The sequence below is a fragment of the Girardinichthys multiradiatus genome, chromosome 3, assembly GCF_021462225.1.
Source record: "Girardinichthys multiradiatus isolate DD_20200921_A chromosome 3, DD_fGirMul_XY1, whole genome shotgun sequence".
Lineage (NCBI taxonomy): Eukaryota > Metazoa > Chordata > Actinopteri > Cyprinodontiformes > Goodeidae > Girardinichthys > Girardinichthys multiradiatus.
This window is the reverse complement of record NC_061796.1, coordinates 20,914,300-20,932,865: the sequence shown is the minus strand read 5'-3', so window position 1 is coordinate 20,932,865 and position 18,566 is coordinate 20,914,300. Positions and strand designations below refer to the sequence as shown.

Sequence of the window (18,566 nt, the reverse complement as noted above, 5' to 3'; positions counted from 1 at the left end):
GCTAATGAGAGACCTAGGGTAACTATGGAAAGTTACAGGTATGTTCTAGAAGATAGAGTATTCTGATAGACCTACTTTTCTTTATATATCTATTCTGAAGTGAATCCTGACATTTATTTGGCTTAATTTAAAGCTTTGTCATTTGTACAAAAAGTGGTTATGGACTATTTATTTGCCTTGAACACTACCTAACTTCTGAAATAGCTACCATTCAGCTGGCCCATCATGGGAGTGGGAAGAGCAGAGAGTCACACAGTGTGTTATGTCTTCCCATGGCCAGGAATGTAACACCTGGAAATTAGTCATCAGCTTTCAGCCGCTTTTACAGAGGGTGTGTCACACTCACAGAGCTGACCTAAATTACTGAACAAAGCTTTAAAATGTCTTTTTCAATTGTTGCTCTTTTTTTTAACTGTCCTGTTTGGCTCTTTATGGTTTCACACATATTGTCAAGTATTTTTTTTTTCACTTAAGGGATGACAAAAGGTGATAATTAGTTACTCCATAGAATGTTTTGTAAGCATGTATTGCTTTGCCTCTATGTATTTTCCTGAATCTTCAAGAAAGTTTATTATAAAAAAGTTGCTGGGTTAACAATTCATCATTCTGTTTACAAGGTTCCTGTAGAATCTTAAAAATTCGAAATTTTATTGTACTTCAGATCGTGTTAAGTATAAAAAAATAAGAATGGGAAAATATGTAGTAATTATAAAAGGAACCCCACAAAAATTATTTGTGGGGTTCCTAAATGGTCCATTCTCAGGCCACTATTATTTCGCATTTATATGATACAACTTGCTCAAATTACAGAGTGCAGTGTACTACAGCCACTCCTACCATACGTATGCTGATGATGAATAACTTTATATTTCCGAATATACCTAATCCACTACCCTGGTCCACTGCACCTAATCCACGACTGTAGTCTACTACATTCACTGATTCAGTGTATCCATAATATCTGTGAGTGGGTGGGTCAAAATTTCCTTAGGCAAAATGCAGATAGCAGTGCTCAACTTGACTCAATAGGATCAAAGATCACAGAGCATGTGAGAAACCTTGGTGTAGTTTTGGACTTGGATCTAAATTTTGACAACCACATGAAGTCTTGTACTAAATCAGCCTACTCATCTTTAAAACATTGCCAGAGTAAACGGTCAGTCAGTCATTTTCTACCGCTTATTCCATAGTGGGTCGCGGGGGGAGCTGGTGCCTATCTCCAGCAGTCTATGGGCGAGAGGCGGGGTACACCCTGGACAAGTCGCCAGTCCATCGCAGGGCAACACACAAACAACCAAGCACACACTCATTCATACACCTAAGGGCAATTTTAGAGTTACCAATTAACCTAACAGGCATGTCTTTGGACTGTGGGAGGAAGCCAGAGTACCCAGTGAGAACCTACGCATGCACGGGGAGAACATGCAAACTCCATGCAGAAAGAGCCCCAGCTGGGAATGGTTTCCTATAAAAATGGAACACAGAAACACTGGTGCATGCCTTCCTTTTCATTAGGTTAGACCTGCACCAGTATCTTTACTGGCCTCAACCAGAGGGTGCAGCTCATCCAAAATGCTGCTGTCAGAATCCTAACCAGCAGCAGGAAAATTGATCTTATTACAACAGTTCTGAAATCGTTGCACTTGATCCCCATTTGTCAGAGAATACATTTGAAAATTCTGCTATTAGTCTTTAGAGCAGTTAATGGTCTTAAGCCCAAATACATTTGTGAGTTGCTTGTCAAGTATGAATCATGTAGACCCCTCGGGTCTTCAAAGACCTGCTTCCTCGGTGTTCCCAGGACCAGAGCTAAACAAGGTGAGTTAGTTTCCATGATCTTTAGCTCTGTAACAAACTCCCTGAAAGCATGTTTGGAAACTGCTGGTTTCCTTAACTCAGGACTGAAACATTTTTTGTTTGTAGGTTCGGAATAAAAAATCTTAATGATGAACTATTAAAAACATTTGTTTCTTTTATACCTTAATATCTGTATTTAAACATCTTTTCCTTTTATCCAATGATTTTATGCATATCCTTTGATTTCTTTGATTTCCTGTTAAGCACTGTGCATTGCCTTGTGAATGAATGGTACAATTTAAATAAACTTGCCCTATTCTAAATGGGTTTTCTAAAACTTCTGTGTTTTTTCATTGCTTTATATTTAAATGACAAATTATATGATGTCATACTGTGTTTAACATTTTTGCAATCAGTATTTTTTGAGTCACTTACTGGTAACACACAGATGAATATGCCATCATTTCAAATAAAAAATCCAATTTCTTTGCGCCTTTAAAATGCATTTCAGGTTTTAACAGGACCTTTGAGTCTTAAACTGGTTCTGGTTAAAATCCCAAACAAAGCACAGAAATGACTGTGGTTTTAAATTTGGCAAATAAAATAAAATTTTTCAAGTTTACAAACTCTGCTTTGAATAATATACTTTTAATGTTCGATAAGCCAGTGCTACGTAGACAGGTCTAAGAAGTCTTTTAGAATCTGAATCAGAACTAATCTGAGTTGGTCCAGATGTCTGAAAAGCAGTGATATGCTACTTTCACACACTGCCAAATCACAAGCTAACTTCAACCTCATCTTGTTTCATGATTTTTATAACATAACATACAGATAGGACCCAACTCTTCTACAACCAATTTCAATGTTAATATTTTGAGCTAAAATGTTATAAACGAAAAGAAATATAAGTATTTAAATTTAATAGTGTGGGATTTTGTAATTTAAAATGTGTATGAACTCTGAGTTTAACTCAGCAGTGTGTGCTGTTAAATAGATGTTGTGCAACTAAAAATGCTATTATTAATAGATTGATTTGCTATATGACTTGACTATTTGACTATTAATGTTTGAAGGGAGCAAAAAAGACAAGATAGATGGCGTTTAAAAGGAAATTTTACATTCAGAACTCTTTGTCTCTACATGTATCTTTTTTTTTAAAGATATTTTTTTCAGCACTAGTGGCCTTTATTTTTTGACAGTAGGCAGACAGGAAAGAGGGAGAGACATTTGGCAAATACTGCCAGGTCTGGGACTTGAACCCTGGACAGCTGCTTTGAGGACTATAGCCTCTGCATATGGTTGCACGCTTTTGCCCCTACACCATCAGTACCACACCTACATGTATCCTTTAATTGAAATTATTTTAGACAACAACTGGAGCTCTCTATGCCCCAGTTTTTCTGGGTCTCCTTGCAGGATGATTTTTTTCTTTTTCTCTTGCGTGGAGCAAGTCATTGGAGGAACCACCAAATATGTATACTTGCAGTTTTTCATCTAATTATTAGATGAAATATATACTGGCCCAAGATAGTCAGTTGTTTGTTTATTTTACCAGACAGGGTCACTGATGGAGCAACTGCTACCAAAAACTATATGTGATGAGATTTTCTCTCCCATAGAAAGTGCTCCTGAGCCAGTATTTTGTGGGATTTGTATTCAGTTAGTTTTCCATCTATTAAACTCCTCGTCGGTCCCAGCTGATGGAGCCAAGTCCTGGTTTGCAGGAGGTTTCTTCCTATTAAAAGGGAGTCGTTCCTTTGCACCACTTGCTCAGGAGGAGGGATTGCTGCAGAGTCAACAATTTAAAGCATTTGCCTGCACTTCCTCATCTCGATGTTTTTTTCCAAATCGGGAATATAATCTGAATTGTATTGGCCTGGGATCCTATTGGACACTGTCACTGAATCTAATCTTTCTGTGTGATGGTTTTGTATAGGTATTCATTGTGTATTTATGTACAGGGGTTGGACAATGAAACTGAAACACCTGTCATTTTAGTGTGGGAGGTTTCATGGCTAAATTGGACCAGCCTGGTAGCCAGTCTTCATTGATTGCACATTGCACCAGTAAGAGCAGAGTGTGAAGGTTCAATTAGCAGGGTAAGAGCACAGTTTTGATCAAAATATTGAAATGCACACAACATTATGGGTGACATACCAGAGTTCAAAAGAGGACAAATTGTTGGTGCACGTCTTGCTGGCGCATCTGTGACCAAGACAGCAAGTCTTTGTGATGTATCAAGAGCCACGGTATCCATGGTAATGTCAGCATACCACCAAGAAGGACGAACCACATCCAACAGGATTAACTGTGGACGCAAGAGGAAGTTGTTTGAAAGGAATGTTCGGGTGCTAACCCGGATTGTATCCAAAAAACATAAAACCACGGCTGCCCAAATCAGGCAGGATTAAATGTGCACCTCAACTCTCCTGTTTCCACCAGAACTGTCCGTCGGGAGCTCCACAGGGTCAATATACACGGCCGGGCTGCTATAGCCAAACCTTTGGTCACTCATGCCAATGCCAAACGTCGGTTTAAATGGTGCAAGGAGCGCAAATCTTGTGCTGTGGACAATGTGAAACATGTATTGTTCTCTGATCAGTCCACCTTTACTGTTTTCCCCACATCCGGGAGAGTTACGGTGTGGAGAATCCCCAAAGAAGCGTACCATTCATGAGGACCATGTGCATCCAATGGTTCAAACATTGTATCCTGAAGGCGGTGCCGTGTATCAGGATGACAATGCACCAATACACACAGCAAGACTAGTGAAAGATTGGTTTGATGAACATGAAAGTGAAGTTGAACATCTCCCATGGCCTGCACAGTCACCAGATCTAAATATTATTGAGCCACTTTGGGGTGTTTTGGAGGAGCGAGTCAGGAAACGTTTTCCTCCACCAGTATCACGTAGTGACCTGGCCACTATCCTGCAAGAAGAATGGCTTAAAATCCCTCTGACCACTGTGCAGGACTTGTATATGTCATTCCCAAGATGAATTGACGCTATATTGGCCGCAAAAGGAGGCCCTACACCATACTGATAAATTATTGTGGTCTAAAACCAGGTGTTTCAGTTTTATTGTCCAACCCTGTATATTTCTCTATAGATGACATTTGTTGTGAATTGGTGCTGTTCAATTAAACTGAGTTAAAACAGATTTTATGTAAAGCTTTGGCATTGCCCTTTCAACACAAAGGAACATTTGGAGACTTACTTTTTAGAATATTGACTGTGGAGTTTTAGAAGAAACAAATGCTGACTATGGTCAATCTGATGGTGAAAGACATTTTTTTACTTTATTGCATTTGCTAATCACCTTCCTGTGTTTGTTTCCAACTGAAATCTAACAAAAGAACTTTTGCCATTGCAGGGAGGTTTGTTTTCAACACTTAACCATTGTTCGATTTTGTGAATAATTTTTGTGAAGAAGCTGCTTCTATGTGTGTGTTTTGAATGCATGTGCATTCAAAACATGGCTCATGGACAGTATAACTCACCTAACTGGTTTCCAAAGCTTTTCAATTGGAGCCCCTCTGGGTTGGAGCTTATTTAGGCAAAAGTATTTTCCTCTTTATTTTTTTCCTCTTCTTTAGCTCCTGTGTCTTCACATTGCAGCCAATATTATCTAATCCACCCTTAAATAGGTTACAAGCTTGAAATCTTCGCTCAGGGGGAAACCATGTGACATAGCAAAAATAGCTTCACTCTCTCCCTTTGGAAAACAACCAGAATGCAAAAATAGTAGTTTCTATTAGGAAAGTACCATAGCTGTGACTTATGTTCTAGTTTGTGGAGCCCTCTGCATTTAAGCAAATATGTTTTTTGAAGACATAGCACATTTCTAGATTATTATTGTTCTTTGCAATTAAAAAAAAAAAATCTTAAGTTAGTTTCTGTGTCTTTTATTTCTGTTTCTATTCCTGAACAAACGATCTGATTTATAGTATGTTGACTACAACGTGCAAGAGGTAAATAATAGATTTCTGTTTTTCTAGTTGTAACACCAAGACCTCAGTAAAAAAAATAAGGGGAGTACGTTTTATTGTGTAATTATTTAGAAGTACGGCAAGGGATAGCATGGTGACAAATTATTTCCAAACTTTGTCTTTAAATAAAACTAACCGGGGGTTTGTCAAAGAGAACTACAACTCCCACACAACCTCACGTTTGGTTGCCCTGGTAACGTTTGACGTCAGTACTCATTCGGCTCGGCGCTACTCTGAACGTGTCTTGGACCGGTGTGATTGGGAGGAAACCCCGTTGACTGCACTCATTCGGACAGGCTGAGAGAATCAGCTGCACCTTGGTACGCCTACATCTGCTAGAATTCAGGTATGAGACAACAACGGCTTTAAAAATACGTTTTCGGTTTAACGTTTTTATCCGTACGTCTTAAAAAAATGTGTAAATAAATAACTGACAGCAGAAGAAGCCCGTCGTCTACGGGTTACTGGCAGGACTGGGTGTAGCGGGGACGCTCATCAAACTAAAGAACAAAGGCTAGCTTAGCCAACGTTCCTGTTCGGGATGTGTCTAATCGCTGGTTTCTAACAAAAAAAAGTAAGGCGTGTCAGTGTAGTTTAGACTGAAGTCTTACTACAAACGTTAAACATGTTACATGAAACGGTGCCATAGATAACTTGAGAAGGCAAATAAGGGCATGCTGGAAAAAGCATTGTCCCTTTGAATTATTAACTACGGCCAATATCTGTATGATATCTTGCAACTATTGTCAATCTACATTAAGCAATTCTCATTTTCTTTTATTTTAGTTTAAGTTCTAAAAATTAGCGAGTTAAGAGAATATAACAAATTTGGCCGACACGCCTGGCCACATTTTGTACACTTTCAAAATGCTTAGTTGAATTTGCTACACAAAGTGTGTAATTATGTCAACGTTATTAAGTTTGTACAAGCTGTCTTAACTTGGACAGTTTCTGTTTCGGGAAATAGTTGGCGCCATACTAGAAGCAGCGTCGGTCACGAGGGCCTCGCCTTAGCCCGGTGCACTTTTTAACGGGGCTGTTTCTCGGAGGGAATAATGCTTAACTTTACCAGCTGCATTCTTGCGTTAATATCAGCCAGGAGATATCGTCGTAGTCACATCTTTAAACGTTCAAACGAGGTTTTCGTGTTTTAGTTTCCGCTTGGTAGACAAGCCACAGGTACAGGGATGGGTGTGGTGAGTGAATGAGAGAAAAGGAGGGGGCACATTTAGTCTGAAGGATAGCAAGCCTTACTGAATCGACTGTCCGTGCTGTGATTGCAACATTCTTTGTCTTTTTGTCTTTAAATGCTCTTTAAACCATGACGGTAGGTGGATTAGCAACAATGTAAAAAGACAAAACAAGCTTAAATGTGAAAGTCCTCAAAATGGCTCTTCAAGATTATGCGTCTAGGTTAAAAAAAAATCCATAAAATCACAGCCCTCTACTGAATGCCCATCATTCCTTATAAATGTATAAAAGGTTAACCCAAAGCAGAATACTTGTCACAAGAAATGGCAGGATTCTACAGATGTGTAGGGATTGCCATAGCTCATTCAACAAGAGTACTTTTCTTCTATTCTCTTTTCATTGGTTGGGATATATGAGTTCAGTTTGCAGGGAAAAAAAGTGTGTTTAGGATTTCAAAAACTAGTAGTGCACCCCCATTATCAGGCACCTTAAAGTCCAATATGGACATCAAATATATAATTATCAAGTTCGTCAGATTTTGGTATATAGGTACTTGATATGAATTTAGATTGAGGTTGTTTAAAACGAATTCTACTCACAAGAACATCCACCATGCTTCTAAGCTTGAAATGTTGCACTGACCTTTTAGCAAGCAGAACGTAAAATATTAGAACCAATTGATTGTGTATTTTAAATCCACCATAGCCAGTAGTCATCTGCTTTTCTAAAAGAGAAAGTGGCCTTGCCAGGTTCTAATTTCCCCTCGGGGATCAATAAAGTATCTTTGAAAATCACAAATCCAGTGCCAGGAACCAGGGTGGCAGCTAAATAATAACTGACTTTTTAGGTGTAGCAGTATATCCAAGAAAATGCCAGTCGTCACAGGTACGCTGCCAGCCTGTTCGTGTTCAAACTGTTACGCTTCTTGTCCACATAGTTGAGGTATTTAACAAGTCCTCCTCTGTTTGGTACATCAGGAACATAACCTAGTAACGGTTTAGACAGAACTTGTTGTGAAGCAAGATCAGGGTGGAGGACCATTTCACCAAGCCCTACATTTATCTAATATTTTTTTTGCCCCAGTTTTCTTTTTCTTTTTTTTACCATTTTGTTTTGGGCCAACAATATGGAAGTTTGGTTATTGCCTTGCTGAAAATTTTTATTGGATACAATACACAGACGCAATTATTAAATAGCTTATTATTGTACTGATAATCCCTGAAGTTTAGTCTGTACAGACTTTAAGGACTGTATTAGTTGAAGGTGGACATGGGTGGGTGTGAAATTGTCTTTTTATAGTGAAAATATGATGTTTATGCAAAGATGTCATTGTGATGTGATCTATTTGCTTTTATTTAAACCTGAAAAGTAATAATTCAAATATTGATTATGACAGTTGAGCATTTTGATTTTGATACAAAAACTTAAAAATTGAGTTGAAACGGGAGCTAAATTTAATCGTAGCTTTTAAGTGCTTGATGTTCAGAATACTATCCCATTTTTGCAGTTTTCCTCTATTTTTTAAAGTTAGCTAGATAATTGGTCAGGTTGTTTACTCTGATAACCAACCTTTAGTGGGCTGCTTAATAGACATGCTGCTACTAGCTTGATAGCTGCACTTTTAAAACGGTTACCATTAATAAGAGGGATGGAGGGCATTCATTTAGGTGTTTCGTTTATGCTGTCTGTGTAGAATTTTTGCGATGTTGAAATCCCAACTTTTGAAAAATCTTGGTATACTTTGTCACCGTTAACCTGAAAATCAATTAATGAAGGGCAAATAGCAGTGCTGTACTACTGCTGCATTTTTGTCAGCTTTCTGGTTAGTATCCCTTTTCACTGGCCTCACATGACTTGTTTGTCTTTGATTTCTGCCCTCAAGTGAGCAGCCATGAGCGAACCGTCTCAGAAGGAACTGGTACAAAAGGCCAAGCTGGCCGAGCAGGCTGAGCGCTACGATGACATGGCTGCTGCGATGAAATCGGTGACAGAGGAGGGCGAGGAACTGACGAACGAGGAGCGCAACCTGCTGTCAGTGGCCTACAAGAATGTTGTGGGTGCCCGTCGCTCCTCTTGGCGTGTGGTGTCCAGCATTGAGCAGAAAGCTGAGGGCAGCGAAGGGAGACAAGCCAAGGTCAAAGAGTACCGGGAAAAAATCGAGAGAGAGCTGAAAGACATCTGCAATGACGTTCTGGTGAGCTGGGTTTTATAGTTCTCACTCGTGTTGGCCTCATACAACCCAAATATGATCAAGCAAGTATTCCTTTGTTTTTCCTTAAAAAGTGAACAAAGTGTGTGCATTTATTTTTATTAATTGTGTTTATCATTGGGGTAAGACCTTAAATTTGAGTGCCTTCATATTAAGTCTTTCAAATGGCACATCTATGAAAATGGACAATCTAAGTGAATAAAAATGAGCTGGACAATTTCAAATAGACCGTTACAGAAAGAGTTGGTCATCTGAAAATTATGAGAAAACAGTTTTTTTACAAGGCCAAAGTGTTTCATCAAAAAGCTAATTTTTAATTAAGTTCTTCTGCTGTATGTGACATGGTAAATGTCTAAGTCCATTAGGAAGGCTCGACTTACCAATACTAATGCTCTCAGTGATTCATCTGTGCTGCAATCCTTTGCTATTGCCAGTATCCCTGTTGTAAGATAGCCATATGAAAGAATTTTTTTAATATGTTGCTAATATATATATATATCATTTTTTTTTTTTTGTTGAAGTGAGGATGTTCCATAGAATAGGTAATCACTTACCTGTAGGGCTTAGAATGAAGCTGTTTTTAAGGGTTTACAAAGGTGTTTGGATAAGTTAGTTTAATATTTAGTTTGGGTTGACCCCATTTTACTACTTAATAAATTCATATTGTGGTGATGCCACTTGATTTGCTAGTTGATTTGTGTTTATAACCTCTGCATATATAAATCTGTTCAGCTTTCTGTAGGTCCTGTGGTACCCTTCTTCACTCAGTGTGTTATCTGCCCAATGATGACTCACACGTTTAATCCTATAATGACAGAAGCTGACCCACGAACATTGTGTATCCCTTGCAGCCTTATGGAGAGTAAGATATTGACTGTATTGATAGGGGAAGATGCTGATTTTTAAAGTGGTTTGATGTTTTGTCCAATTAACGTTAAAGGTCTTTATTCCTATTCTGCAGCTGTTCAAATCAGACCTAAACTATGTACCTTTATATCGCCCCCCTGAGATTCTATACTACAGTTAGAAACACCCAAAGTTGAAACCCTCTGGTTCTGCTCTAATGCTACTTTAAATCTACAGGTCCTTCTCAAAAAATTAGCATATTGTGATAAAGTTCATTATTTTCTATAATGTAATGATGAAAATTTAACATTCATATATTTTAGATTCATTGCACACTAACTGAAATATTTCAGGTCTTTTATTGTCTTAATACAGATGATTTTGACATACAGCTCATGAAAACCCAAAATTCCTATCTCACAAAATTAGCATATTTCATCCGACCAATAAAAGAAAAGTGTTTTTAATACAAAAAACTTCAACCTTCAAATAATCATGTACAGTTATGCACTCAATACTTGGTCGGGAATCCTTTTGCAGAAATGACTGCTTCAATGCGGCGTGGCATGGAGGCAATCAGCCTGTGGCACTGCTGAGGTCTTATGGAGGCCCAGGATGCTTCAATAGCGGCCTTTAGCTCATCCAGAGTGTTGGGTCTTGAGTCTCTCAACGTTCTCTTCACAATATCCCACAGATTCTCTATGGGGTTCAGGTCAGGAGAGTTGGCAGGCCAATTGAGCACAGTGATACCATGGTCAGTAAACCATTTACCAGTGGTTTTGGCACTGTGAGCAGGTGCCAGGTCGTGCTGAAAAATGAAATCTTCATCTCCATAAAGCTTTTCAGCAGATGGAAGCATGAAGTGCTCCAAAATCTCCTGATAACTAGCTGCATTGACCCTGCCCTTGATAAAACACAGTGGACCAACACCAGCAGCTGACACGACACCCCAGACCATCACTGACTGTGGGTACTTGACACTGGACTTCTGGCATTTTGGCATTTCCTTCTCCCCAGTCTTCCTCCAGACTCTGGCACCTTGATTTCCGAATGACATGCAGAATTTGCTTTCATCCGAAAAAAATACTTTGGACCACTGAGCAACAGTCCAGTGCTGTTTCTCTGTAGCCCAGGTCTGGGGAATGCGGCACCTGTAGCCCATTTCCTGCACACACCTGTGCACGGTGGCTCTGGATGTTTCTACTCCAGACTCAGTCCACTGCTTCCGCAGGTCCCCCAAGGTCTAGAATCGGTCCTTCTCCACAATCTTCCTCAGGGTCCGGTCACCTCTTCTCGTTGTGCAGCGTTTTCTGCCACACTTTTTCCTTCCCACAGACTTCCCACTGAGGTGCCTTGATACAGCACTCTGGGAACAGCCTATTTGTTCAGAAATTTCTTTCTGTGTCTTACCCTCTTGCTTGAGGGTGTCAATAGTGGCCTTCTGGACAGCAGTCAGGTCGGCAGTCTTACCCATGATTGGGGTTTTGAGTGATGAACCAGGCTGGGAGTTTTAAAGGCCTCAGGAATCTTTTGCAGGTGTTTAGAGTTAACTCGTTGATTCAGATGATTAGGTTCATAGCTCGTTTAGAGACCCTTTTAATGATATGCTAATTTTGTGAGATAGGAATTTTGGGTTTTCATGAGCTGTATGCCAAAATCATCCGTATTAAGACAATAAAAGACCTGAAATATTTCAGTTAGTGTGCAATGAATCTAAAATATATGAATGTTAAATTTTCATCATGACATTATGGAAAATAATGAACTTTATCACAATATGCTAATTTTTTGAGAAGGACCTGTATATAGGGGGTGTGGCAACCTTTTTTTTCTCCTACAGTTGCATCCAACAACTGTAGGGGGATATTTCTAAAACAACGTTGTTTTAGAAATATTTTGAATGAGCTTTCCACATGGAGATATATCTGAGAAATTGTATCTTGATAAAGTACTCATCTTGGATTTTTAAAGATAAATGGCAGGTGAACATGGCAACACGACCAACGAAGCTGAGCAGATAATTACAAGTCTAACAGCAACATATATCATTTATTTTCAGCAGCTTAAAATAGTTAAGATGATAAACCTTGTAGGGTCTCATGCTTGGCCACTTTTTCTTTCTCATCCTGTTTTTGCCAGTGCTGTTTTTGTTTTATTACAACATGCAATATAAATATACAGTGTGACTGAAATAGTCTTCTTTCAAATAATTAATTTTCAGAACTGAAAGGGACCAGCACATCTTCAAACTATTTAATGTTCTCAATGTTGGTATAAAATAGTTGATATGATGAGAATGGTACCCAAAGTTGTTTTTTTCCAACTGGTTTTGTTTACAAGTCTGTTTTTTCATTAATGAGGTTTGCAGAATCTAATACTCACAAATGTCCTATTCACAGATCAATAAACCACTGAATTGTTCATGTACTCTTTTGAATGACATGAATTAGATTCATGTCCCTTTGACCCAAACACTATGCAAGTTTTTTTGGATGTTCAAACTCCTATATGCCTATAAAGGTTTTTAAAACTGTACAGAAACATACACCATCTCCACTTAAATGCCTTTTTCTTTTGCTCTTTTCTGCCGTAGTGATATCCTGATTTTAGCTGTGCCCTTCCCAGTGGCCTAGTTCTACATTTGCATCCCACAGGGCTTCCCCTATCTTTCACATCAGTTTAAGAGCATTCACCAAATGCATGCTCTCATTAGCCTTGTTTATCCCATTATCCTTCTAACATGCAAATGAGCTGTATTCTAAAGAGCGTCTTACAACGAAGAACTAAAACATCCGTGTCTTTTAATCGATATGGAATGTTGATCAGCGTGGGAGCTGTTATCACATTGAAACTGTTTTATGATCATAAATTATTAGTATTTTTATCTCGTGTGTCCTATCTATAAACCACATTTCAGGTCATGTGCTTCTCTCTAATAAGAGAAGGGTTCAGGTCCATATATTATGCTATTATTTCACAAATCAAGGGTTCTACAGCAGATTATAACTGCTGACAGTAAATGTGTGGCTCTTTTTCAGCTAGCATTCAGGTTAGCAACTTGAGCAGATTACCAATTGGTGCATGCTTGTGTCATAGAGAGCCAAGCTGGTCTGTGTGTGACCTACTTCATCATCACATGTTCAGCTGCCTGGTTCCTCACCCTTTCTACCCAGACCATCTTTCATCCATACTCCTAGTGTCCCCGTCTCCCCGTTTATCCTCTCTTGGTCCTCTTTACTCCCTGTTCAGCTCACCCTTTTTTCCCTCAGCCATATGCTTCCATGTCACATCCACATAGGTCCATCCCCCTCTGTGGTCCCTGAAGCATCTGTGATGTAGCCTGGCCAAATGTTCTAGCCTGGAGGCAACTAGAGATGGCCAACATGTTTCTACTACTATTTGTGTCTAAGAAATGAGGACTCAGAGATCTGTTTACTTGAACATGTTGAAATAACAATCCTGTGTTTTGTGAGAAGAGTGGATGTGAATTCAGAGGGCAGATAAACACAAACCTGAAAAAATGTTAAATGTATGTTTGTGTTTCCTTTTTGTTTTTAAATCACAGGTTCTTTTGGACAAGTATCTCATCCCCAAAGCGGAGGCAGCGGAAAGCAGAGTATTTTATTTGAAAATGAAAGGAGACTACTTCCGCTATTTGGCTGAGGTGGCTACAGGAGATGAGAAGGACGGTAAGGTTCTTTACACTTCTACCATACATTACATTACTGGCATGATTCTTCATACTCTTTTCTATTTGAAAGTTTCTCACTTGATCCTATGGAATCAGATGTGGTGTGTAATATGTTAAAATTTCATTTAAATTGAAAATTTCTTGCTGAATTATTGATGAAAACATTTAGTGTGCTTAAAGTAGCAAGTTATATTCTCTTTTTCTTTAACTTTTCATTGGTTCAGTGCCTTTGACTTCCTCTCCTTTGGTCTCAGACAGACGGGCACCTCTACTAAGACTGAAATCCGATGTTAAAATAACCTAGTTCACTTTTTTTCTCCCCACCACTTAGACCTAGTGGTGACAGTCTGCCTAGACAGACCTATGATGTATAATTACTGCATTTAGAGTATTTCGAAACTTTCTAGTAGATCTTGAGCAAAACTTTAAGTTAGATGAACCACACAACCATTTTTCCACGTCACATTGCATCATGGGATAAAGCATGAAAGCAGCAGGCACATGGACAGGAAGTCAAAGTTCTTGACATTCTGTTAACAATACAGAACCAACACGTACTTACAAAGGGAAATCAGCCTACCAGCATCATGGCCTCATCCAGTCTGAATGGGGGATGCAATAGGCAGAAAGGTTACAAGATGAAGATGTTTGTAGCACAGGGATAGTAGTATTATATTTATATTATATTTCTCTCATCCCAATCAAAGAATTTCCCCTAGATCCAGTTGGCCCTTTGTCTTCATTACATAAAAGACCACCATATCTGCCTTATTTGTTTTTTTTAGTATTTTTGTAGAATTTAATTTAACGGTGTTCAATTCAATTTTCATTAGAAGTCTGCAAACTTTCCATCTACAAAACACTTTCGGAGATATGCATGGATGGAGCGCATACGAAAGTAAAAAGCTCTGCGGATCACAGCTTTTCTTTAATATTGAGTCAGTGTTGCTTTGACTTCATCTAGTTTCTCTGCATCACCATTTTTAATTTGGTATTACTGACTCATGTTTCTTTCAGCTTCCCTCTTCTCTGACAGCTGCTTCATAATGTTTTGATAGATTTGTGTTTTGTAGTTTATAGAAGGTCCATATTAGACTGAAACATAACAGGTAAAATAAACAGCTGAACATAGCATTGACTGATGCACAGCTGTGAATCACTCTCACTGCAGTTGTTGTACTAAACACAAGGTGTTGCTGTAGAGCAAACAATACCGCTACAGGAAAGATTGGCAGCAGGCTCAGGGGAAGAGAAACGGCAGTCCTAAATGACAATATGCAAATATTTATTATCTTTTGATGCCTTGGTGCACCTTATCACTGCTCAACTGCATTAGTAGAAAGGCCTAGCAAGTGAACATTATTAAATAAGAACCATTTAAGCAGGATATTTGTAGTGATGCAATTTGTAAATTTACTTTTGATTGTTTAGGATGAAAGGATCCACCCCTTAAAGGTCAGAAACAGAATTGAGCACATTTAAGATGCAGATAGATTATCTAGCGAAAGATGCACCAATCTGAATTTTGCCATCCCATGTTTTTGCAATGCTTTGAACAAGTGACACAGTAGATTATACATTTTTTTTTTCTCTTTCTGCTATGAACTGCCATTAGTGAAATATATTGGCATAAAAAATGTCACAATGTATGTGTGAGAACAGATGCTGTAAAGCAGGGTTTCACTCATATTTTAAAGACAAATTGATTGCAAAGTTGACATTTGAAACTTGTGTAGAATTTTATATATATTAGCAACTAGCACAGCATGACTGGCATGATAACAGGCATTGTATGCATTACCTAAAAAATGTAAATCCTTTTTCAAAAGGATACCAGCATTTTCAAATACAGTATGAATTGGATGTTTGGTAGAAATAGTTTGCTTGTTGCAATGACCTAGTAGTGCTCTGTGCTGTGTGTGTGTTCACTGAATGGAAAAAGATAGAATTTGAGTATTTGTTACCAATCAGGACTGAAAACTGGCAGATTCTGGTTGCAATCCGGGTGCATCTTGAAGTTTGGCCATATGATTGAGAGAATGTTAATTTGAGTTGTTTATTTCCTTACTTGTTTTTTTGTTAGGGAGTTAAAAGATTAAACCTGTATGTGGAATTAACATTATCTTGCATATTATGTATCATTTAAATGATTCGTGTGAAAAACCTCATCCTTCTGCTTCTACTGCTTCATTTATTTAGCTTGTGTGTTTTAGAAAAGAAAAATTGTGATGAATCCTCCCAATCTTCTCCAGGGTTTTTTGCAGCCAACATTTATTACTGCTGTTTAGAGCTTTATCATGTATACTGATTTGTCTCAAAAATTACAAATTAAAATTGACTTTCTCACTTTGTTGACACTGTTAGATGTAGTATGTTTTTAGAGTAAATGTTGAAAGGCCTTAAAATCTAATTCAAAAATATTAATGCAAACTCAGTGATGTGTAGGACTTCAACTAAGTATACCCAAATCAGTGTATGTTCAATTATTTTGTTGCACTAGAAAATGCTTTGAATTCAGTCCTGCAGTCACATAATAATTCAGTTTCCTCATGTCTTCTGTTTTATTATTTCAGGTATTATTAAAGATTCACAGAATGCATACCAACAGGCCTTTGATATCAGCAAAGGAGAAATGCAGCCGACACACCCCATACGCCTCGGTCTAGCCCTTAATTTCTCTGTGTTCTTCTATGAGATCCTCAATTCTCCAGAAGAAGCTTGCCACCTAGCCAAACAGGTAAATCAATATCCCAGAATGTAGACGGTCTGTATTCAGTGTGGTGAAGTGCAGATCATGAGCCAACACACTTAAACATTCATCTAGTTTTGTGAGATAAATGCTAGCAGGGAGAAACAGACATCCCTCTCCTCCTGGGGCATCTCAAAGCACTCCCAGGCCAGAGTACATATATTCTCTACTGCATGTCTGGGTCAGCCCCAGGGCGATTGATGGATGGACCTTCTGAATATTCAGACATGAAAGCCAAATTCAGATGCATGGGGATTCTTTTACCACATTTTCTAACTTGGCTTCTAAAAACGTTCCTTATATTCTCTAGGCCTTCGATGATGCCATTGCAGAACTGGACACACTGAGTGAAGAATCGTACAAAGACAGTACACTAATCATGCAGCTATTGAGAGACAACTTGACAGTAAGTTGCCATTTTTAAAATGTATACAATCCCCAGTTTTTGTGCTCAAGAGAAAATGAGTGAGGGTAAGAATTGAATGATTCGAAGGTTTGATCACTGTCTCTTTCCTCAGCTGTGGACTTCTGATAATGCAGTCGAGGGAGAGGACACAGAGGAGCCCAAAGATTGAGCCTCACCCCCAGTCATCCCGTCTGCCTGACATCATCCAAAGTCCTCTTAATGTTGATCAGCACCTTATCCACCTCATTCATAACATCCAGCTTGATCCTTTGTTTTTCTGACTAGGTCTTAGCTCATATCATTCTTTTCAGTTTGCTGTTTGTTCTGCAGTAACTGTAGATAAACAAGCAGGGGCTTTAAAGTGTGATGAAGAAGGTTTATGCATATTTGGGGTTGGATTGCTTGCGTGATTAAGATCTTGTTCTGGGTTCAAGCATTTTTAAGGGTTTCTTAGTCTTGAGACGTACAGCAAGCAGTTTTAGACATCGTGTATTCTTCTCATAAAAGGTGCCGTTTGTAAGCAACTACATCTTTTGATGACCAGTCTGGTTGCTCAATACTAGAAGCTGCCTGCTTACACCTGACCTGGCAGGAGAGGAAATACAGCACAGGTAGACACAATGATGACATAATGGGGAGTGCTGGCGATGAAGGGCCAGGTTTTACACAGGTTACATTCCATAAACTGTCAGTTATCAACCTTCTACTGTCTTTATTTTTCTTTGTTGGGAGGGTGGGCGGCTTTTGTATGTCTGTGTATCCATTATGAGGTATAGAAAATGAAAAGAACAAGAGCACAAGCTTGTACTGTTGCTGTTTTTGAATGAGCAGCTCAGTAAGTATAAAAAAATCCCACTTTTTATATTATTAAAGGTTTTTGAAAATAAGGTTTTTTTTTCATGACTTGCATAAAGATTGTTAAAGGGTCGTCTGGAGAAGTAGGAGGCTGTTTGCCGTTTAGGTTTGTCTGTCTTTGGGATTTTCATACTAAACACTTGAGCGTAACTGTTAATGGGGATAATGCATAATTTCATTTAAGTGAAATAAACAATTTAAACGGTTCAACTTGCCCATTTTTCATTTATTTAAATATGTTCTGATAATCTTTGTTCAGATACGAGTCTCGACGTTTTTCAAAGTCATCCACAAATTATGATTCGCCGTTGAAACACGGTCACTTAACGGCTCAGTTTTGCTAGACATGGGTAAACATAGTGACCCGATTATGATTTAAAAAAATGTTAATCACTTCTAGACAAAAGGACATAACAGTTGACAATTCATGCTTGACTAATTGCTTTATAAGACTAAACATGTAAAAAATATTTAAAATGTAGTTTTAACTTATTGCTATTTTCTCTCTTCCTGTCTTAATTTTTTGTAATTGGTTCCCTTCAAAACAATAATATAGCTGAAATACATCATGAACTGCTGATCTGTTTAAATGGTAAAATTAATTGGAAACTGAATAAGATTGGATTCATTGTGGTTTGTTCCAAAAAGGGAAAACGTTTATTCTTTGCTGCCATGAATGGAAACCAACTACCCATGAATTGTCTAGTGGGTTAGTCTTCCCCATTCCCACAGCTGTGCTTGAGCATCTCAAAATATTAGCATATTGTGATAAAGTTCATTATTTTCCATAATGTCATGATGAAAATTTAACATTCATATATTTTAGATTCAT

General features: G+C 38.3%; 1 protein-coding gene across 1 annotated transcript; it reads left to right on the top strand.

Annotated features, from left to right (window-relative positions):
- The first annotated feature begins 5,977 nt into the window (after window positions 1–5,977).
- LOC124866253 (14-3-3 protein zeta/delta-like) lies at window positions 5,978–17,941 on the top strand. Its single transcript, XM_047361950.1, has 6 exons — window positions 5,978–6,133; window positions 8,861–9,172; window positions 13,599–13,722; window positions 16,298–16,461; window positions 16,784–16,879; window positions 16,992–17,941. The coding sequence occupies exons 2-6, from the start codon at window positions 8,870–8,872 to the stop codon at window positions 17,046–17,048; spliced, it is 744 nt and encodes a 247-aa protein (XP_047217906.1). The 5' UTR covers window positions 5,978–6,133; window positions 8,861–8,869; the 3' UTR covers window positions 17,049–17,941.
- The last annotated feature ends 625 nt before the right edge of the window (window positions 17,942–18,566 follow it).

Excerpts from the sequence above, each read along its gene's own strand:
- LOC124866253 (XM_047361950.1), top strand. The coding sequence starts at position 8,870 with ATGAGCGAACCGTCTCAGAAGGAACTGGTACAAAAGGCCAAGCTGGCC. Across the intron at positions 9,173-13,598 it reads ACATCTGCAATGACGTTCTG|GTTCTTTTGGACAAGTATCT; the intron begins GTGAGCTGGGTT and ends TTTAAATCACAG. Across the intron at positions 13,723-16,297 it reads TACAGGAGATGAGAAGGACG|GTATTATTAAAGATTCACAG; the intron begins GTAAGGTTCTTT and ends TTATTATTTCAG.